We start from the raw sequence: 23,680 nt of genomic DNA, 5'->3' as shown, positions 1-23,680 counted from the left end.
TTCGAAAGCGTACTGTATGAGATTGTGGTGTCGTTTTCGTCATTCTCCCTCTAAAGGTACACATCTTTGAACAAAAGTTGAATATCACAAATAATAAAACCAATTAAAAACACAGTTTTTAATATAGTGAAAACACTAGGAATAAACCAAGACAAACGTAAGCAATGCATTAATGATTATTGTAAAGTACATAGCGTATACCGCAAACCAATGTTTAAACAAACTGAAAGGAAATTGCAAATGAAAACAAAAACTAATGATCTAAGAAACCCTCCTTTTAGCCACTTATAGCATCAGACTTGCGAGGCTCTTCGAACTCAATGAGCCCTTCTTCAATTAGATCTTGGATCTTGTGCTTCAACGGCCCACAATCCTCTGTATCATGACCAGGACTATCTGAATGATAAGCGCACCTAGCATGATGCTTGTACCCAGGAGCGGGGTTAGCTGGAGCTGAGTATGGAGGTAGCAGAGTTATCAAATTCTGACCGAGCAGGTGCTGCAAAGCTTGAGACAGTGACATGTGCAATGGAGTAAATGATCGTTTCGGCTTGGACCTCCAGGGGCGTTGGCCACCCTGTTGCTTTTGCTGATCCCTCTGTTGTAATGTCGGGGTCTGATTAACCATGATTGCCCCCACAGTGTTGGGTTCCTTTTTTCCATCATATGGTTTCTTTGCTTGATAGGAACCTGAGGGTGCCCCTTGTATCTTCCCATTTTTTATCCCAGTTTCAATCCTTTCACCAATGACTACCAAGTCCGAGAACCCTGAAGATATGCTTCCGACCATCTTATCATAGTATGGTCCTTGCAAAGTACTCATAAATATGTCCACCAGTTCTTTTTCCATCAAGGGAGGTTGGACTCGAGAAGCCATTTCCCTCCACCTTTGGGCATACTCCTTGAATGATTCATCCTTCTTCTGTGACATGTTTTGTAATTGTATCCGGTTGGGTGCCATGTCCAGGTTGTACTTGTATTGCTTCAAGAATGTGTTAGCAAGATCATTCCAGCTTCGGATATAGGATTTCTCCAATTGCATGTACCAGTCAACAGATGCCCCACTTAAGCTATCTTGGAAGAAATGTATCATCAGCTTTTGATCGTGGGCATAGGCAGCCATTTTTCGCACATACATGCGCAAGTGGTTTCTCGGACATGTGAGTCCTTTGTATTTCTCGAAGTCAGGAATCTTGAATTTATGTGGGATAGTCAAGTCTGAGACCAAACTCATTTCGAAGGCATCCACATCGAAAGCATCGTATCCTTCTACCACCTTTAGTCTCTCCTCTAGCGCTTTGATTTGTTCACTGTCTTTGAAGTCTTACCTAGAGTTGGGATTAGACTGCTGCGTCTGAGGTGCTTGTTCTGTGTTGTCCACCTCTTGTTCTCCGTATTGTAGATCCAGGTAATCATTATCCTTAAGGACATTGTTAGCAGGAATGCGAACTGTGCGGGTTGTCCCTTTTGTTTGTGGAGTGGGGACAAACCCTTCTTGAGAGGTCTCTCCTTTCTCTTGGAATTGGATAGCTCTCCTGACAGATCGGACCTGAGGTTTGTCCTTAGCCGGGCCAAAGCCTGAAACAAATCCTAGCAGCGGGTTTCCGTCGTTGGGGATCTCCTCATACTGGTCATGAACCTCCTTAGCCTTTTCTTGCTTATCCATGATATCTTTCATGAAGCTCAGCATTTGGGTCATTCCTCCTTTGAGATCCTCAACAGTGCCTTTCAATTGGGTCACTTCCTCACGAAGGGCGGCTTGGTTTTGCTCTAGTTGTTCCATCGCTTTCTTTTGCTGAAATCTGGTCTGATAAGACGGTCGGGATGTTAGATTATCCTTCCCAATGGTCTCTTGCTCTGAAGGTAAAGGAGAAATCTTCTTTCAATGCCATGAAAATGATATGCATGCCATGAATGATATGCTTTATTCATATCCATTGATTAAATATAATAACTCCTTTTTTTATCACCTGATGCAAGACCTGATGCAAGAATGCACATGATGCATGATGAATGCCACAATTATATAAGATATATATAAGAAATAATGAAAGTGTACAGTTAAACACATAAGCATATAGGCCCTAGGCTCATAGATTTGACGTAACGGCTCAGGAGCCTACCCTTCCCACGGGAATGTTCTAGAAGGTCTCATGGGATTGTTCGTAGCCGCCGAGACTTTTTGTCTCTTTGGATTTTGGAACAACTCATTAGTCCATGAGGTTCGAATTTTAGGGGTTGGTTCCCAGAGAGATCAGCTAAATACCCAGTCCAGCCCTCAACAAGGTCGAGCCTCGTATCAGACCTTTCCGAATATTTAACCCACTCTGAGTGGAATTATAATAAGACTCGTAGGCGATGTAATTCCCCTCTGGTCATTATTATAATTCCCACACTTAGGCTTAACAGCAATCACATATAAAACCCAACAGTGCAAATTATAACAATTAAGCATTTTATACAGATATGACAAATAAACATTTAATGAAAACAATAAATAAATAAATAAAGAATTAAATATTTATTATTAAAAAAAATAAACCTTCCCCCAAACCCTAAAAATGGCAAATTGCCAAACCCTAATCGCTCGCCAAAAACCTAAGTAATTTGCCAAACCTAAACCCTCTCAAGCCTTAGGAGCATAATAATTCACCATTGATGATTTTCCCCAGCAGAGTCGCCAGCTGTAGCAACCTGCCCTAAAATTGAAGGTTTAGAGTCGCCACCTATTCTGAAGGGCGAATAGGAAACCCTACGCAGTAATGAGATTCAGGGTAAGTTATTATAATCAGGTTGAGGGAAGGTATTAGGCACCCTCAACCCTTTCCTAAAGGCTAACATTGCAAAGATAAGGGTTTATGGCAAAAGATAAGGTTTAGCTAATAAAATGAAAAGGGTAAAAATTAAGATTTAAAACTGAATTGAGATTTTAGGGGGGGGAGACTCGCCTTGTTACCAAGTGCCTACGTATCTCCTTATGGAGAATCAGAGTCAACGTAGTTCGGGGCACAAGGTTGTACGCCTTAGAATTTGATATGAATGTATTTGAAGTTGTTTTGAAGGTATTTTAAGTTACCTAGTCATAGATTTAAAAATCGCAGTATTTGCAGGGATGAAAATCCGTAGTGTCGTGGTTTAGTGTTTTAATGTTTTGGGCGTACAACCCTGATTTGATGTGGCACCGTTAGATGCAGTGACCAATAGGTTTGGTCAGTATAGCTAACGGGTTAAGGGCATTGCTGATTGCTCAGATCGATAGATTGATCGTCGCGGGCAGCAAATTAAAATGTATTTTAATTTTGTGTATTTTTATCTCTCGTCTAAAGCGACTGATAGCTTCAGTCGGGTCGAGGACAGAATTAATAAGAGTTACTTAAATTATAAATTAATCAGAACAATTTATTTCTCGTCTAATACGACTAATGGGTTTAGTCGGTTCGAGGAGAAATTAAGTCATCAATAAAAACAATTAAACAAGTTTTAAAAACTTAATGAATTAGTTATCAAAAAAACAATTAACAAGTTTTTTTTTAGAAACTTAATTAATTAATTATCAATAAACAATTAAACAAATTCATTTTTATTAAAATTAATTTAAATAAGTTTTATTTTTTATTCACAGGGGGGTGTATTTTTATGTTTGACAAGTAATTTGGGGTGTGTGAACAGCAAGGGGTTAGGCCCAGCATGACTAAGGATCCGTTGGATCCAGTGTTGCGCATGCGTACTGTACCTGGGTGGGGTAGAAAGATCTAAGCCGTGGATTCAGATCTAACGGCCTGAGTGAGGCCTGGGGATGAAGGCGCACGGTTACCAAGCACATGGAATTATGTTCCATAGTGCTGCCAAATGCCCATACGAGGACAAATGGCGACGATCTGAAGGGGCAGGGATGAATAACCAAGGGGGTCATGCGGACTCCTCTCTCATTTCTCTCTTCCGTTTCTCTCTCTAACTTCTCCTTCTCTCTCTTCGTTCTCTCATTCTCTCCAAACGAACCCAGACCAACCCCCACCGAACCACCACTTCCCCACCGCATATTTCCAGAAAACCACCTTAAGCCACCGTTAGAACCACCGTGGATCCCAGTTCTCCGATGAAGATCATCATGATCTTCATCGTTTCCAACCCAGAAACCCCCAATCCTAATGAACCCTAACCTAAATACGAATCCAGAAACACAATCGAAGCCAAACATACAATCACAGATCTGAATCCTAAGCTAAGTGTTTTGTGTGGTTACCTTATAGTCTTGCTTTCTGGAACGTGTTAGCTCCTCCTTTCACTAATCCGCTTCCGTTCGTTCCGTGTTGCAGGTATGAAGATGATGATACAACTCTAACGTGCACGGAGCTTAGGGTTCCGCTCCAGAAAAAAATCCCCATCCTCCTTCTTAATTCCTTCTTTTTATTTTATAGTCTAGGTTTAGATTTCATTAGGAAATTATTGATTCAATTAGACTTAGGATTGATTTGTTGTCATTGATTCACAGATTTCAATGGAAATTATATTTGATTCGATTTTGTTAAATTTGTTAAGATTAGATTTAGTTACGAATTTGTCTGTGATTGTATTGAAGATTTGGCTGAAGATTTGAGAGTTGATTGAAATTTGCTGGGCTTGGGTATTTGGTTTTCAGATTTAGGGTTTGTGATTGGTAGAGGTAGGGGGCGGCGACCATGAGTTTGGAAGAAGATGAATAGTGGCCGGGTCGGTTTGACCCGGTCCACTCCTGATGCAACCTGGCCCAAAGTCCATGACCCAATACTGAGTCCCGTAACCGGTTCTCTTGGCCCACCAGAATAACAAAACGACAACACAAAAACCCAATAACTTCAATTAACCACTTAACTAATTACCTAATCAAATTAGTTAACAATATAATCCTAGTAATAACCTAATAAAGATATTAATTCTAATAATAATAATTAACATCAATTAAATTAGTACTAATAACAATGCTTGATTAATCTTAATAACCCCAATATTAATTTTAAAACTAATAATAGGAATAATAACATTAATAATACATAGTTAGTAGCAATAGGAATATGCAATGGTTAAATGGTGATAAACACATGGGCCTAAATCAAATTGGATCCTAAGCATTTGCTATTCATACCTTCATTTATTTTAAATCAACCTATAAGGAAGTTTCATAGGAGAGCGGGTTTGATAATAGATGCATCAGACCCTATGGCTCCTAATTTTTAACATTCTTAATAAATTGAAACGGGAATCACATCAGGTAAATTTTGGGGTATGACAACAGGTTTTAACCAACTCAACTTCAGTGGGGAGGGTATCACCTATCAACCTCATGCAAGCCTTTAAACCTAAGGCTATTGTTTGATTTGTTTGTGTGTGCCACATGTTTGACATCATGACATCATAAGCATCATAAACATATCATTTTCTCACTAATCATTTCAAGGATCGAAGAGTTTACCTTTGTTCTGTTGTTGCAGGTAATGGCTCCCGCTACCAGAGATTATGTCCGGATCAACATTTCAACAGTACCATCTGAACTTAAGGACTTAATATCAGAATTTCCCAGAAATGCTCAATACACTGAAAAGCACGATCACCTACTCCATTTGGTTACCTCAAAATTTGAAGAAGACATGATACGGGTCCTGTTCCAATTCTTTGATCCTGAATATCATTGTTTTACATTTCCTGATTACCAGTTAGTACCCACTTTGGAAGAGTCTTCTGAACTAATTGGATTACCTGTTCGAGATCAATTACCTTTCACTGGTTTAGAAAAAATTCCAAAACCTGAAATCATTGCTGCTGCCTTACATTTGCGAAAATCAGAAATCGAGTCCAATTGGGAAACAAAGAGTGGAGTCCATGGTTTGCTTGCTAAGTTCTTAATGGAAAAGGCTCGATTACTACTAAAAAACAGAAGTTACCTAGCTTTTGAGGAGGTTGTGGCTCTTTTGATCTATGGGTTGGTTTTATTCCCTAATCCCGACCAATTCATAAGTGTACACATTATCAACATTTTCTTAAACCGTAATCCGGTACCTACTTTGCTGGGAGACATACTACATTCTTTACACACTCGTACTATGAAGAAATGAGGAACTCTTATGTGTTGTGTACCGCTACTGGCTAGATGGTTTACATTACACCTTCCCCGATCAGTGTTGAGAAACGAACAAAGGATGCAATGGTCTCGCAGGATTATGTCTTTGTCTCATTCAGATATCCGGTGGAATAACTTCTTTCAAAGAGACATCACTATCATTGACCATTGTGGAGAGTACCCTAATGTGCCACTCCTTGGCATCAAGGGAGGCATCACTTACAACCCCTCTTTAGCTTTGCGCCAATTTTGATATGCACGAAGAAACGGTCCTCATGACATAATTATCCGTGGCATTGTGTTCGACTACGAGGATGATTCCCAAAGATATCGACGAAGGTTTATACATGTGTGGGGCAGTGTCTACAAAGTAGAAAGCAAAACTTTAGGACAATGGAACTCTATTCCCATGGAGCCTTACCTCAAATGGGTGCGGGCTCGTGCTCAGAAGTTCATCATGCCATATCCAACTATTTTACCTGTGACTATTGAGCCAGAAGTCAAAGGGGATGAACCTCGAGTTATTCTACATCCGGACATGCCGACTGACCTGGAAGAGCTGTAGAAATCTTGGGTTCAACTAAGAGAAGAAAGAGACACCTTCAAAGCACACTGTCTAGATCATGAGAGGAAAGTGTTGGAGCTCACCAGACAACTCCAGGAAGAACAACATATCAACACGTTCCTGGGTGCGAAGAGAAAGCGTTCATGGGAGGCTTGAGGAATCCTTTATTTTCTTTATTTTATCTTGTAAGTCCGAAAGAGGCAAAAAAAAAAACAAAGAAAAAAAGAAATAAATTGTTTGACTAATAAATGTTTGTTTCTCTTTTAAACAAATCTAAATTCTAAGATCCTTGAAAACATTGCATATGCATTTCATTCATAAACATTGCATAACAAGTTCACATGACAGGTTTCTCATCTCCTCGCTGTTTATTTCAGTTAGAAGGGATGGATTCCGAAACAAGCGTCAAGAATCTCAAAGCACAGAACGCCCAAGTTCAGATAGCAATTCTGGAGCTAGCAAAGGGGCAACAAGAACTGAAAGCCTTGATAATCAAAAAGAAAAAGAAGCCCAAGGGATCTGTAGGCTTAAGTCACCTGACAAGAAAGGTCAAAATCCCAGTCAAGAGGTCCAAAAAGGCACCGATCCCTGAAATAGTCGGTGAAGGTGATCGAGAAGACAATCACATCAACCAGGGTTCTGCCAAACCCTCTCTCTCTTCTAACAAAGAAGATGATCATTCCGAAGACGAGCAGAGTGATGACAAATACCAGCTGTTGGAAGAACGCATGAAAGCTATGGAGATACAAAAAATACCTGGTTTAGACTTCAAAGATCTTGGACTCGTCTCAGATATTGTTATTCCTCCAAAGTTCAAAGTTCCTGTCTTTGCAAAGTATGATGGAGTTTCTTGCCCAAAACTACATCTGAGATCCTATGTGAGGAAGATACTAATACAGCAGATAACAAATTGTGGATTCATTTCTTCCAGGAAAGTTTGTCAGGTACACAACTCGAGTGGTACTACCAACTGGAAAGTACAAAAGTTCACACCTGGGAAGATTTGGCCGCTGCTTTCTACAAACAGTATCAATACAACGCTGACCTTGCACCAACCCGTACTCAACTACGGGGCATGTCTATGGCACCAAAAGAAAGTTTCAAAGGGTATGCACAAAAGTGGAGAGATCTAGCGGGAAGGGTTCAACCGCCCTTATCTGATCGCGAGCTGGTCGACATGTTCATGGGCACTTTAACTGGCCCTTTCTACAGTCATTTGCTGGGAAGCTCATCATCAGGTTTCACTGACCTGATATTAACTGGAGAGCGTGTCGAAAGCGGTATTCAAAATGGAAAAATTCAAATAGGATCCTCCTCTGGTACTACAAAAAGGCCCATCAGTGGAAGAAATGAAGTCATTACAATGCACAGTCAGAAAGGTCGCAAAAGTGAGCATCACCAATCTGTGGGGGTTGTTCTGATCTCCGCATCTGCACCTCAAAAAGATCAACCGCCAAAGTATACGCGTCGACCAGATGCACCAAGGAGAAATTTCACCAGAATCAATATGCCAATCTCTCAAGCATTGCAACACTTGTTAAAGGCAAATCTGATCACATTGAAAGACCCTCCGAAGAATGTCAACACTTCCTCTCCGAGTTATCGCCCCGATGCCACATGTGCATACCATTCTAACTGTCCAGGGCATGACGCAGATCACTGTTGGGCCCTGAAAAATAAAATACAAGACATGATAGATGCCGGGGAAATTGAGTTCGATCCTCCAGAGACTCCAAATGTCATCACTACACCTATGCCAATGCACGACAAGACCGTTAATGCTATCATAGACACTGTTTACATCTATGATGTGAGAAAATTGTCAACTCCGCTCCTTGAAGTCAAAAGAAAGCTAATCCGAGCTGGTTTCTTTCCAGGTTGTGACCCTGATTGCTTTTATTGTGCACACCTACCCAATGGTTGTGAGAATCTGAAAATAGGAATTCAAAAGTGGATGGATCGTCGTGTCATTATATTTGAGAGGCTCCCTTCTATGGACAATTTATGCGAAGTTTTTGCAAATGGGATGAGAATAGAGGACGTCTCAGTGGTTTCTAGCATACCATTGAAAATCCCTACCAAAACTCCTTTCAAAATTTCTGCTACACCCAGAGTGGCATCTGTAATCATCACCAGTCCGGCTCCATTTCCATACTCCTCAGACAAAGCTGTCCCGTGGAGTTATGACACTAATGTTTATGTCCATGGAGTTAAACAAGACACCTTGACTGAAGAGACCATGAATTTTACTACTCCAACTGTTGATAATATTGCGGGTACTAGTAAGATTACGAGAAGTGGAAGGATCTTTTCACCAGACGTTTCTCCAAATGTTGCTACTAATCCAGTCCAGGTCCCAGTTCCTAATCAAGATATCAACGCTCGAGGCAAAGAGCCACTAGTTGAACCAGTTCAAGTACCGGTGGAAGTCACTGTTGAAGATCCGTCGAAGCAAGAAATGGAGGAAATATTGAAAATCATCTGCAAAAGTGATTACAATATTGTCGAACAACTGGGGCACACTGCTTCAAAAATCTCAATGTTGTCTCTGCTAAAATATTCAGAAGCTCATGCCAAGGCCCTGATGAAGTTCCTGAAAGCTGCCCATGTACCACAGGAGATTTCAGTCGATCAATTCGAAAATTGTGTTGCCACTCTAACAGTGAATAATGGTCTCGGTTTCTCTGATGTTGATTTAACCCCTGCTGGGAAAAATCACAATAAAGCCCTGCACATCTCTATTGAATGTAACGGCACCACTCTGTCTCATGTGCTGGTAGATAACGGTTCCTCTTTGAACGTGTTACCAAAAGCAGTACTGGAAAAACTTGACTTCGAAGGAGTTGTGTTGCAACCAAGCGATGTTGTGGTAAGAGCCTTCGACGGGTCAACAAGAACAGTGTACGGAAAAGTGAAGCTCCCAATCAGAGTGGGCTCTCAGATCTTTGATTCTACCTTTTACGTAATGGAAATTCACCCAGCATATTCCTGTTTACTAGGACGCCCATGGATACATGGGGAAAATGCTGTAACTTCTACCCTGCATCAGAAGTTAAAATATCCGGTAAAAGGCAAGGTCGTCACAGTTTATGGCGAAGAAGAATATGTGGTTAGCCACCTGAGGAACTCCAAGTATGTTGAGATGGATGGAGAATTCATCGAAACTCCTTGCCAATCTTTTGAGGTGGTCCCTCCAGATGTCTCTACTGCCAAACATATTTCTGCTACTCCTGCTACAAAAATAACTCCAACTATGGCTTCTCTCAAAGACACCAAAGTTGTGATCGAAGAAGGTGGTTGCACAGTATGGGGACAGCTCCTCGATGTACCTTACAAGTTCGATAAGCTAGGTCTGGGCTATGCTAATGGAACTCAAAAGAACGATCAAAGTCCTCGTTCTGGAGGATTAATGTCACATTTCATCAGCCAAGAAGTGAATGCTATTGAAGACGATGGAGTGATCTTGAACCATATTATTCAGCAATATCCAAATGAAGTTCCACCTGTTTCCATGGAAGTTTGGGATACTTTGGGAGAACCAAGCGGCGGGTATGATTTTCTAGTAAAATACACTGCACCTCAGAGTTCTTTTATTGCCATTGAAGACATCGTCCCAACTGGATGGGGTGATCAGTTTGAAGATTGCAAAAGTTTCACAAGTTCCATCACTGAGCAATACCAAAGTCCACCTAGTCCAAAAGAAGTCTGGGATACACTAGGAGAACCAAGTGGCAAGTATGACTTTATGGTGAAGTATTCTGCTCCCCTGAGCTCGCTGATCGCTATTAAAGACATCACCCCAACTGGATGGGACAACCATTTTGAAGACAATATGACGTTCACAAGCCCTGACGCTCCAGAAGAAGTCTGGGAAACACCAAATAATGAGAATGATTTCCTAATGCAGTACACTACTCCCAGAATGCACAAGTCTCCCTCAAAGACATCATTCCAACTGGATGGGACGATCTTATCGGGTATCTCGCTCAGCCAACAAAGGTATCTCAGCCTGGGCTCTCGTATCCAGCAGAGTATCTTGCTCATCCCGAAGGATCAACAGCTCATTTCCCCACCAAAGAAATCAATGTTGTGGAAGACGAAGAAGACAGCTGCAACTAGAGCAGTTGGATACCCCCTGCTCACAATAATGGATTGAACAACTGGGAAGCTGAGGATGTGATCTCCTTTGATCAAGAGTAAATGCAATTTCCTGTTTTCGTTGTTTATATGTTCAAAGATAAAAATGGTTCCTGTACTATCGAACCATGAACTTAAAAGCCAGGTGCCTTGCCCGAAGCACACTGGTCCTTTTTATAAGGGTTTGTCATATCATGATCATGTTCATTCAATAAAATCATGGGATGTTTGCATATTCAAAATTTTGTGATCCTTTTTCTTTCTTTACTTTATTCATTTTCAAATAGCTATGTGTTCTTACACATACCCACATAATAAATGCAGATTCACATTCACTCTGGATCCTGTTGATAACGATTCTGCTATTGCCAGACATAACTTTGAAAATCCGATCTACCAAACTGAAGACGTAAGTGAGGAAGATTGTGAAGTACCAAGGGAACTTGCAAGGCTGTTAGAACAAGAGGAAAAGACTATACAGCCGCATGAAGAGCCAATTGAAGTTATCAACTTGGGCAGTGACGAAGAAAAAAAAGAAGTCAAGATAGGGGCTGATCTAGAAGACAGTGTCAAGCAAAGACTGATTCAAATGTTACAAGACTATGTTGAGATATTCGCTGGTCCTATGAAGATATGCCTGGCCTTGACACGGATATTGTGGTTCATCGCCTGCCAATCAAAGAAGGTAGCACTCCAGTTAAGCAGAAATTGCGGAGGAGTAGGCCCGATATGTCCAAGAAGATCAAAGACGAGGTTGAGAAGCAATTCAATGTTGGCTTTCTGAAAGTTATGATTTATCCTCCATGGATAGCTAACATAGTGCCTGTGCCTAAAAAAGACGGGAAAGTCAGAATGTGTGTAGACTACAGAGATTTGAATCGGGCAAGCCCCAAAGATGATTTCCCTTTACCTCACATCGATGTACTGGTTGACAATACTGCACAATGCAAGGTATTCTCCTTTATGGATGGATTCTCAGGGTACAATCAAATCAAGATGGCGCCCGAAGACATGGAAAAAACAACCTTCACGACACCTTGGGGAACCTTTTGTTACAAAGTAATGCCCTTTGGTTTAAAGAACGCAGGAGCAACATATCAGCGTGCAATGGTAGCTCTGTTCCATGATATGATTCATCAATAAATAGAGGTTTATGTCGATGATATGATTGCAAAGTCCAACACTGAAGAAGAACATCTGGGTCATCTGCACAAGCTGTTTGACAGACTCAAGAAGTACAGATTGCGACTGAATCCGAACAAGTGTACCTTTGGAGTAAGATCCGGTAAACTCTTAGGTTTCATCGTCAGCAGCAAAGGTATTGAAGTTGATCCCGCCAAGGTCAAAGCCATTCAAGAAATGCCTATACCCCGTACCGAGAAACAAGTCAGAGGATTCTTGGGACGTCTGAATTACATAGCCAGATTTATTGCCCATATGACTACTACTTGTGTGCCGATCTTCAAACTGTTGAAGAAAGATCAAGTGGAAAGATGGAACGACAAATGCCAGTTATCCTTTGATAAGATCAAAGAATATCTTCAAAAACCACCAATCTTGTTACCACCAGTGGAAGGAAGACCTCTGATAATGTACCTAACAGTGTTAGAGGATTCAATGGGGTGTGTACTGGGGCAACATGACGAATCTGGCCGAAAGGAGCATGCAATCTACTATCTTAGTAAAAAGTTTACCGATTGTGAAACAAGATACTCATTGCTCGAGAAAACTTGTTGTGCCTTAGCATGGGCGGCTCGCCGACTAAGACAGTATATGCTAAACCATACCACTTTCCTGATCTCCAAAATGGATCCTATCAAGTATGTGTTCGAAAAACCTGCTCTCTCTGGAAGAATAGCAAGATTACAAATGATCTTAAAAGAGTATGACATCCAGTACACTTCGCAAAAAGCGATCAAAGGAAGTGTGGTAGCTGATCATCTGGCTCATCAAGCAGTGGATGATTATCAAGCGTTGAACTTTGACTTCCCAGATGAAGACATTATGCTAGTTACTGACTACAAACAACCAGGGCCGGAGGAAGGACCCGAGCCAGGATCCCGATGGACTATGGTTTTTGATGGAGCTTCTAATGCACTTGGCAATGGCATCGGAGCTGTGATCATTTCTCCTACAGGAGGACATACACCATTCAGTGCCAGATTATGCTTCAACTGCACTAACAATATAGCCGAGTATGAAGCATGTATTCTGGGTCTCAAAGCTGCAATTGATCTAAGAATCAAGTTCCTGGAGGTCTACGGAGACTCGGCGCTTGTAATTTATCAAGTCAAAGAGGAATGGGACACAAAGCACCCGAATCTAATTCCATACAAAGAATATGTGCTGAGTTTGATTCCTTACTTTGAAGAAATCACTTTTGAACACATCCCGCGCGAAGAAAATCAACTAGCGGATGCTCTAGCTACCATGTCATCTATGTTCAAAGTCAGGTGGGACAATGAGGCGTCAATGATCACCATTTACAGACAGGATGAACCAGCCTATTGCAATGAGATTGATACCGAAGGAATGGAAGAAAAAACATGGTTCCATGAAGTAAAAAGATATCTCGAAGTCCAAGAATACCCTGAAGGGGCATCCATTAACGATAGAAAGTTTCTAAGAAGATTTTCTGCCAAATTCTTTCTAAGTAATGGAATCCTGTACAAACGCAACCATGACTCGACTTTGCTTCGTTGTGTGAACAAGACGGAAGCGGAACAGATTATGGAAGACATACATGATGGTGCTTTTGGTACTCATTCAAGTGGACATACAATGGCTAAAAAGATCTTAAGAGCAGGTTATTATTGGTCTACCATGGAGACAAACTGCCAACATCACTCCAGAACTTGTCACAAATGCCAGATATATGCCGACAAAGTACATGTACCTCAAGTCCCATTAAATGTCCTGACGGCCCCTTGGCCTTTTGCAATGTGGGGTATTGATATGATTGGAGAAATCAAGCCTACTGCCTCCAACGGACATCGTTTTATCCTGGTCGCTATCGATTACTTCACCAAATGGGTAGAAGCAGCTTCATTTGCTTCTGTCACCAAGAACGTGGTGGCCCGATTTATCAAGCACAATCTCATTTGTCGGTATGGCATCCCTGAAAGGATCATCGCAGACAATGGCACAAATTTAAACAACAGAATGATTACTGAACTCTGCACACAGTTCCAGATCAAACATCATAATTCCTCTCCATATCGACCAAAGATGAATGGCACCGTGGAAGCTGCCAACAAGAACATTAAGAAAATCATACAAAAGATGACAGTAACCTACAAAGGCTGGCATGAGATGTTACCTTTTGCTCTTCATGGTTATCGCACATCAGTGCGTACTTCAACAGGGGCAACTCCATTCTCCTTAGTCTATGGTATGGAGACAGTTCTTCCAATTGAAATTCAGATTCCTTCCCTAAGGATTATGAAAGAAGCCGATCTAGACGAAGACGATTGGATTCATACTCGGTTGGACCAGATAAATTTGGTTGATGAGAAGAGGCTTGCGGCTATTTGTCATGGTCAGTTGTACCATAAGCGTATGATCAAAGCCTTCAACAAGAAAGTCAAAAGTCAGGCATATCAAACCGGTGATTTGGTTGTCAAACGCATCATCTTACCACAAGGTGACCCCAGGGGCAAGTGGACTCCCACTTATGAGGGACCGTTTGTAATCAAGAAAGTATTCTCCAGCGGAGCCATGTTGCTTACCACTATGGATGGCGAGGATTTCCCACACCCTGTAAATGCGGACATAGTCAAAAAGTATTTCTCTTAAAGAAAAGCTCGCTAAGTTGAAAATCTGAAAGGGCGATTTAGGCAAAAATGAGCGTCTCGGTGGATTGAAAACCTGAAAGGGCGATCCAGGCAAAAATTAGAGACTAAAAAATAAATATTATCCCAGTAGGCTGAAAACCTGAAAAGGCAGCCTAGGCAAAAGTTAGGGAATAAAGCGTAAGACTATGTCCCGTTTAGCTACCTACTCACCTTCAAAGTTCAACACATCAAAGGCACCAATCAGTCCAATCATTTTCTTCCAACAAGTGAGGGATGAGATACTCGAAGACAGATTGGCAATAGCAGAGTTGAAACTTGACTGGATTGTTTTCACATAGCTATTTCTCTTTATAAGTACTTTTCAAAGCTTTATGACAATTTCCTACTACTAGGATTCTTGTCTCCTTGTACTAATCCGCCTATTATGGCTCTCTTTCAAAATCAATGCAGCTCATGCTCAAAATCAATGTTTTCACTTTTTTCTGTTTTTGAATACGTAAACGTCCCAATGATAATTTTGAATGAACATATGCATTTGAATATGACTGATGTTTATAAGAAAAACGGGAATAGCATTCAGGTAATGTCCCAATCATCTGGACATCATCCCGAAACCAGCATCAGAAGAAAAGCTCCCCAACAGAGATGCATTTCTCAGCAAATTCCTCAATGAGATTTTTCTCTCCAACAAAGTGATTCGAGAAATCTTATTCCCCAGCAGGGCTGTTCAAGATCACTATCCCCAGAAAGTGTGATCCTCCACACCAAGGCTTGGTCAAATAGTGCATCGGAGGATTATGCATCTTTCTCATTCCCATTCAAAGGGCGTCAAAATCAGAACTTTCAAATTACCTTCATCCCCAAGCGGTAGTCAAAGATCCCTCAACAGAGTACCCTAGTCCGTAAAAAGGTTCCCCAACCGAGTATACTCAAACAAGATAGCAAAGATCATCAACAATCACAATGCCTTCATTTCAAAATAGCAAGCAGGGATTTATTTTCCCAACCAGAAGTTTGATACGCTCTAAACTGTATAAGTCATACATCATACGCATATTCATACATAGCATATAATGTTTCATGACAAACGCATACATAACATGCACGTTTCTCATTTAGTTTGAGAATCTCAACATATACATTACATGCATCATAACATTGCATGTCACTAACTTGATTTTTTCAGGTGGACGAATATCCTCAACAGATTTGTTCTCAATCACATACAATGTTCCTCTGGATTCTATTCAGACGAACATCCCTCTCAGATACAATTAAGCCAAAGATTCATTCTGAAGGGATCTTTCTTTTCAAAACACCTATCAACTCAAAAAACAAGCAACACAGATCTAAGTCGATACCTTGGACGGTTCCTTAATGATCTACCTACAGATCCAAAGCGGATACCTCAGACGGTTCCACAACGATCAATCTTCAAGATCCAAAGCGGATACCTCAGACGGTTCCACAACGATCAATCTTCAAGATCCAAAGCGGATACCTCGGACGGTTCCTTCATGATCTACCTTCAAAGATCTAAAGCTGATACCTCAGACGGTTCCATACAGATCAACTTTCATAATCTAAAGCGGAAAAACTTTGGACAGTTCCGTAACGATCAGCCTCTAAGATCCAAAGCGGTAACCTCGGACGGTTCCGAAACGGTCAACGCAGAGGTTTTCAAATCCTTCATCAAGATATAATCAATGGATTCATTCTGATGAACAAACCATCAACACATTTGCCAGATGGCATCTGAAAGCCCATCTCAGGTAATGTCTCGATCTGCCAGCAACATTTCTCAGACAACATTCAAAGACAAATTCCAGCATCACTTCCGGTGGAGGTAAGTGCAAATTTTCAGGGCATCTAAATATTCAATCATCTTCTACCTTCAGATTCCAATCAGGTTTAAGAAGATTGAATAGGGGCAACTGTTATACCCCAAAATTTGCCCGCATCTTTTTCAAAAAAGAAGGCAACAGACTTCTGTCTAAAAATTGAGAGTTTCATATAATCTTGGATTTTATTTCATAAATATCCTGATTTTATGAATACTCGGTTTTTAGAATTTTTCTTATACGGTATTTTGGTTCGCTGTTGAATTTATTCTTACACAAACGCCAATTACTGTTTATCACTTCACACACGCTGTTTATTTGAGATTTATTTATAGATAAATAGTACTGACGCAATTGGTACAGAATTAAATTTTTTGCAGGCGCAAAGTCCGGGGATTCAGACTGTACTGGTAACGAGTAAATTATTATTGGTTTTTGTTTCCCACTAATTTTTGTACTATATTCTATTATTTTCAAAATCTTTTCCTTTCTTTTCAAATCTCTTTCTTTCAAAATCAAATCCTAACTTTATTCTATACATCTCTCTTTTCAAACCCTACCATACACTTTCTTTCAAATCCTACTACCACTCAAATTTTCCTTTTTGTACGGAATCACTTCATTCCCCAACGTCTCTATCCTTCTTTTCACTCTATAAATACCTCTCATTTTTTTTCATAAATTCTCACATCAAATTTCAACTCATCTCTCAAATTTCTACCTCATATTTATTTTCTCTTCTTCCCCGACAAAAATGGCGAAGTGGATGGATACGTGTTTTCTTATGGTCATCACCGTCGTGGTGGTAATCATGTCCTTTTTCTGTCTACATAGTCCTGAGAAATGCGGACCTGGGTTGTTTACACTCCCGATCATCTATATGTTGCTATTTATAGCATGGGTTTTTAATCGTCATTTTTAAAGTTTGTCGTATCTTTTGCTTTCAAATAATGTACCGTTTATTTGTCGTACTGTTCATTATATTATGTAATATTTGTACTGTCAGTATTAAATATCGTACTATTTGTCGTACTGTAGTTTAATTATCCAGATAATATTATGTGTGTTTATTGCTAGTTAAATATTTATTTTTCTGTGCATTAAATATTTTTCAAGGTTATTATCGGTAATTTTGTTCGCGTACGGTATATTTTATTTATTTATTATGTCTGTGTTTTTCTAACAACTCGTGTAAATAAATTTTCACAATTAATACAACAAAAAAAGAAAAAAAGAAAAATTAACTTTAACTGTTGAATTTTCACTTTAACTGTTACGTTAATGCCTGAACAGTCAGTTGACAGTCAAACCCGCTGACGGTGCAATTCTCCGTGTTTTGTACCATCAATCAAATCAATCTTTTGCATTTCAAAATTCCAAGATTTTTGTTCTAGAAGTCTTCTAATAATCACATGATCAGCAGAGACTCAGCACTGCACAAAAATCAGGTACGCTTAACTGTCTCCTACACGAACAGTCCCTAACTAGGGTTTTTGTTTTTTCAGGAGAACAAGTTTTTTGAGACCTCAAATGGATTTCATGGACCTCCATATATCTTAAAGTACCACCATACAAATTTTCAAACTTCAATTCGCTCAGACGCACAGTCAGCAGCTCAAATAGTCAACAGACGACCAGTTTGACCGAAAAGTCAACAGACAGTCAAAAATGAATTTTTTTTGTCAACATCCATATTTATTCAAAAGATTCATCATTTGATCATTGGTTGATCATAATTCATCAAGGAAAGATCAAAAATCAACAAAACCCTAAGTTTCAAAATTAGGGTTTTCTACTAAAAAGTCAACTGAACTTTGACCGGCCATAACTCTCTCCTCGTTCATTCAAAAAATTCCAACCAAAGCTTGTTTTTAAGTAAATTCAATTATCTTTCAAATGCAATTGGTCCCAGGGTCATTGGATTCACCATTTGAAAAATATGAGCTCAGACATTACAGGTCATTTTCAAAGTCAACAAAAAGTGGTTTTTTGTCAAAGGCCATAACATCAAGATAACTTCTCCAAATGAAAAAAAGTTTCCAAAGTAGCTTGTAGAGGACATCTTGAGGTTTCTAAAAAGTACAAGAACTCCTTCATATGATAAAAATTGAGGGATTTATGCCTTGTTGAAGTTGGCTATATTTTGGGAAAATGCATGAAACCAACATTGATCAAAAATGTTTTTTTCCAAAAGGGGCCAAGTTTCCATGATCCAAACATGATTCTAACAATGTTAAGGGCCTCCCACGACCAACCTAAGGCCCATAACATTTTTATTTCTTTTTTGGTTTAATTTTATTACATTTAAAGTTAAATTGAAAAAGAAATGGTGCAAGATCATTATCCAAAGCTTCGTCTCTTGTTTGAGTCATCAAGATAGCTTATTTTCTGAAACAAAGGGAATTACAAAGCAGGCCTAGAGCAAGAGAGACCAAGAAGATCAAGCCGTGGTCAAAAATTCAAAGATTTTTAATATAAAAAAATCAAAAGTTCAACAAAGCAATCAATGCTTCTTTGCTTCAATTTTAAGCACTTCATTGCTTATAAATGAAGTAGGATACATCAACAACACAAGAACCACGAAATTATAGCAAGAGAATAGCAAAGAGATTCATAAAATTCTCAAAAAACACCAAAACTTTGTAATTTTCGTTTTCACATTTCCAGCCATTATCAATACAAACAAACACTTTCAATCATCTTCTAAAGTGGTATAGAGTAAGAATAAACTCTTAATATAGTCCCATGAGAGTCATAACTCATGCATAATGTTTTCCATGAACATACCTATGTAACTTTCGTTTTATTATGCATGCTTGGTTATAATGAAAACTAACCACTTGAATGGACTCGTGGCATGATATAGAGTAGATTTGAGTGATTACATGCAAGCTTTAACGTGGTTTTGAAGCTTCACCATTTTTGAGCTTCAAACATGTGAAGCTTTCGTTCTCCGTGATGCAAGCTCCAAATGGCAAAACTAACAACGCTATCATGCTTAGAAGGGTCCAATTAGGTGATCTGGGTGGCCCTTGTTCTTTTTTATTTTCATTTTGTAGGTCGTTCAAAAGATTGAAGATTTGAAGGAAAAATCCGCAGGAAAATCCGCGGGTAAGTTTGCAGGAAATTCCGCAGGTACCAAGGAAGAAGATGATGAATAGTGGAGGAGACCTTTTGACCAGCACGCGTGGCAATTTCTCTCCATTCCATTCGCCAGTCATCAAACATGGGTCCCACTTTGGAATTTTAAATTCTGAGTGATCCAATGATACACCTCTATCCATGTGCATCATGTGTCCTATAATCTAAGCTACTGAATTGATCTGACAACACATCCAACGCATCAAAACACACAACCATACCATAGACCTTCAAAGTAATCACATAGGATCACAACTTTATTTTATTTTCTATTTTTATTTGATTTAACTTCTAAAATTATAAAAAATAGTTTTAAAAATCAAAAAAATATAATAAAAATATTTTTAGGTTTATAAAATAATCTATTAATTTTTGACACAAAAATATTTTATTTTTTTTAATAATTAAAATATTTTGTTTAATTAATTAGTATATATTTATATATTTGCTTTTTAATTATTTCAACCTATCAAAAAAAATCAGAAAAAAATTTGTTCTTTTTATTAAATTTAGTTTATATATTATAGACTAATTTTGTACATATTTAGAATATTTTTATTTTTAAGTTTTAATTATTTGTATAATTGTTATATAATTATATGTTAATTAGCTTAATAAATTTTCAAAACAACTTCAAAAAATCCAAAAAAATTAGTTTTATTTTAAAATTAATTAATAAGCAATATGAACATATTTTAGACTTAATTTTTAGGTTTAAATTTTATTTCTACCTTTTTCTCATTTTAATTAAATTAATTATGCATTAATTTTAATTAAAATCAACCATACAAAAAATCCAAAAATATTTCCTTTTATCTTATTGCAATTTAAATTCATAGATAAGTGTATAGGTTGTCAAAATCATGTAAATAGCGTAGTTTACATTTCCCGCACAATCGATGTAATAGCGTAGATTTACTTTCCGCATTTTACATTCCCGCACTTTAAATTTCTGTACATATAAAACTGCGTGTATGTCAAAGATAATAACTGAAGCGTTAGGTCACTAACTTCAAAGATAAAAATATCTGAATCAAAACACAATCACACTTGCACCTCTTAGGGTAATCCCTCTGTTACTCTTTTCAAAATCAAATTCTACTGTTTCAAATACAAATTCAAACTTTTGTTTACATCCGGTAAAGGAGAATTTTCTAAAAGAAATGGGAAAGGACCTTATAAACTTAGGGTAGATCTCCTAATTGCTTGCTCAAATCAAAACAAACAAATGTCTCATATATCATTGTTTTTCAAAATAAAACTTTCAAAAAAGACAATACTTGGTATATATCCAAACAAGGATCATTACGAAGTTAAAGCTCTTTTTTCAAAACATCTTTCGAAAGATAAAACACTTTGTATACATCCGCACAAGGATCATTACAAAGCCAATTTACAAAGGTATTTTAAAACCACATACAAGCATTTCAAGGCAAGACAAATGATTCAAAATAAGTGAGCTAAGCAATTAAGAGCCCATGGATAACCATGGATACAAAGGGGTGCTAATACCTTCCCTTTGTATAACCAACCCCCGAACCCAAAATCTCTTAAAGGTCTTTTTCTGTTTCTTTTATAAACATTTCCTTAATTGGATAAAATAAAAGTCGGTGGCGACTCTCTGATTTTCAAAACTCAAAAACAAAAGAAGAGTCAGTTCGTATCTCACGGGAGATAGAAAAAATCGAGGGCGACAGTCAGTATCTTGGTTTCTGAGACACATTATGCAGTTTTTGTGTTTTGATATGTATTTTTCCTTTGAGGACAACTGTTTGTCTCTTGGATTGTTTGTAACATGAACAAGTAAACAAAGATTGATCAGTATCTTGGTTTCTGAGACACATTATGCAGTTTTTGTGTTTTAATATGTATTTTTTCTTCAATATCACAGGATGATCAGATTCACGTAATCACGAGAAGCCGAGACTTCAAAGAGTGGACTGATCAAGTCAAAGAAAATGAAACTTATTCTCTTTACAATGGAGAGCCGGTTGTTAATGATGGACCCTTCAAAGTTTGTGCAAACCCACTCAAACTTCTATTCAATATTGGAGGGACTACCATGACAAATGTGTCGTTTCCCGAAATACCGCTTCACAAATACAGCTTTCAACCTATCGAAAACTTTCTCAAAGGAAGCATCAAGCATGATATGTTATACGGTGAGTATGCAATATACTTAGTAGGTCGTTTTTCGTTGTGTATGTTCCTTTTTATATAGCTGTTATATTAAACGGAGAACGGATAGTAATTGTTGTGTATGATCCTAATAATATTTTGCTTGCAGATGTCATAGGTGTTTTACAAGATGTGCTTCGGACGCAAGTGGGAGGAGGTGGTAGGAAGTCCTGCGCCAATATCACTTTGTGTGATATCGAAGGAAATGTTATAGAGGTTGTCTTATGGGGTGATTACTGCAAGCAATTCTTGAGCTACAATACCCCTGGAAAAATTGTTGGCCCTACTATTATCATCTTGACACATGCGTGGTGCAAGCCAAACACAGGTTTAATCAAATATTTGTCTAAACGGTTTTCATTGGATGCATCACACTTAAGTTTTAGTTTTATGTTTCTTTGTTGTGTTTCTTAATATCTATTCTTCCTATTTATACAAGTTTCTGGTCTACCAATGCTCTCTAATGCATGGAACGGTTCACGACTTCACATAAACTTGGAACATCCACAAGTGGAAGAATTCAGAGCTAGGTAATACTAACTGTGGTTTAAGTATCATGCTTACTGATTTTTATTCCCCTTGACAATATTTTGAATGTTAACCTGTCTGCACTTTCAGCTTTGGAGAAAATGAATTATCCAATGCTCCTGATCTTTCCCTGTCCTTAACCTTTGATTCATCCCTTCAATCCGCTAACAACAATTGGAAGAGCCTCGACGAGGTCAAAAGCATCCGTGATATCGCTGCGTTAGGAAAGGTTTGTCTTTCATTTATGTTGGATAACAGCCCATATAATACATCATTTTGTAAAAAAGCTGTAACATGTTTATGGTTTTACTAGGATTCTTTTGCAACCACTATTGGTACTACCAGATATTTCAAAGCTTCAAGGTTTGGATGGTTTTTTGAGTCATGCCCTGGCTGCAAGCAATCTAACAAGTCACTCGGCGAGAAGTTTGAATGTTCGTGTGGAATTACCAATGTAGAACCTGTGACTAAGTGAGTCATTTGTAGCTTTATCTTCATATAATGAGCTGTTATATGCCTTTATTAACATTACAGTTTTCCTTTTTCTATAGATTCAAACTTGAGGTTGAGGTTGAATATGATAATCACATGGGTACATTTGTTTTTTGGGACAAGCATGTTATTCCTTACACGAAATTGACTGCTAAGGAACTGAAACAAGTTATGAAGGATGTGAGTTTGACAGATCATTATCCTCTTCTTTGTTTTTAATACATGAGACCAATTTTGTTAAAAACTTATTTCCCTTTTTTTTGTTTGTAACGTGCTTAGGCGGGAGAGAACAATCCTAAGATTTGGCCTGCACACCTCGATGTTCTGTTGAATAAAGATTTGGTCTTCCGTATCAAGTATCAATCTGGTTTCGAGCAATTCTCTATCGTAGCAATACTTAACGAGGACAATCTTTACAACATATTTGACAACTACCTCAAACCTAATGAGGTGCTAAATTCGTGTTTATGACTTTCATGTTAACGAATTTGATACCGCTAACATAGAAAATAACTGTTTAAATTGCATCAGCTAACCTCAAATGCTGCTGGTAAGGAAATTGAAACCCCTGGTCATGCTGAGGACCCAACCCAAACTAATGTATGCCATTTCATTTATAATACATATTACAATTTTTTGTAAAGATTTATCCTAATATCCAAGCATGTTCATATTTTCCCTGTTGCATAACTAGGGAACACCATCTTCTGAACCAACACAATCTGCTCCCATGTCGGTTGCTGCAAACAATTCTGGGAGCCCATCTGCGAGCTCCAGCACGACTCCTGCCAAGAGGGTTGCTGCATCAACCTCTATTAATGATCTCATGTTGTCTCAAGAACTTACACCTAAGCAATCGACCACTAAAGCCAAGCCTGTCAAGAAGACTAAGCATATAAAGAAGGAGTAA

General features: G+C 38.6%; 2 protein-coding genes across 2 annotated transcripts in view; one reads left to right on the top strand and one right to left on the bottom strand.

Annotated features, from left to right (window-relative positions):
• The window catches only part of LOC131643961 (uncharacterized), a 32,250-nt gene that overhangs the window by 6,536 nt on the left and 2,034 nt on the right, over positions 1 to 23,680 (bottom strand). Inside the window, exon 3 of the mRNA XM_058914336.1 lies at positions 1 to 23,645. This exon is cut by the window's left edge and continues 6,536 nt beyond it. Within this exon, the coding sequence (XP_058770319.1) occupies positions 278 to 1,234 (957 nt within the window). The 5' untranslated portion in view covers positions 1,235 to 23,645 and the 3' untranslated portion in view covers positions 1 to 277. The remainder of the gene's footprint in view (positions 23,646 to 23,680) is intronic.
• Positions 21,297 to 23,680, top strand: LOC131652505 (uncharacterized). The gene is made up of 10 exons (XM_058922368.1): positions 21,297 to 21,362; positions 21,464 to 21,734; positions 21,860 to 22,078; positions 22,190 to 22,280; positions 22,369 to 22,507; positions 22,592 to 22,749; positions 22,830 to 22,950; positions 23,050 to 23,220; positions 23,302 to 23,370; positions 23,465 to 23,680. The coding sequence occupies exons 1-10, from the start codon at positions 21,297 to 21,299 to the stop codon at positions 23,678 to 23,680; spliced, it is 1,521 nt and encodes a 506-aa protein (XP_058778351.1).

Source organism: Vicia villosa, linkage group LG1, assembly GCF_029867415.1.
Source record: "Vicia villosa cultivar HV-30 ecotype Madison, WI linkage group LG1, Vvil1.0, whole genome shotgun sequence".
Lineage (NCBI taxonomy): Eukaryota > Viridiplantae > Streptophyta > Magnoliopsida > Fabales > Fabaceae > Vicia > Vicia villosa.
Note: the sequence above shows the minus strand (reverse complement) of the source record. Positions and strands in the feature narration are given on the sequence as shown.

Excerpts from the sequence above, each read along its gene's own strand:
- LOC131652505 (XM_058922368.1), top strand. The coding sequence starts at position 21,297 with ATGCAGTTTTTGTGTTTTGATATGTATTTTTCCTTTGAGGACAACTGT. Across the intron at positions 21,735-21,859 it reads CAAGCATGATATGTTATACG|ATGTCATAGGTGTTTTACAA; the intron begins GTGAGTATGCAA and ends TTTTGCTTGCAG. Across the intron at positions 22,079-22,189 it reads GTGGTGCAAGCCAAACACAG|TTTCTGGTCTACCAATGCTC; the intron begins GTTTAATCAAAT and ends TATTTATACAAG.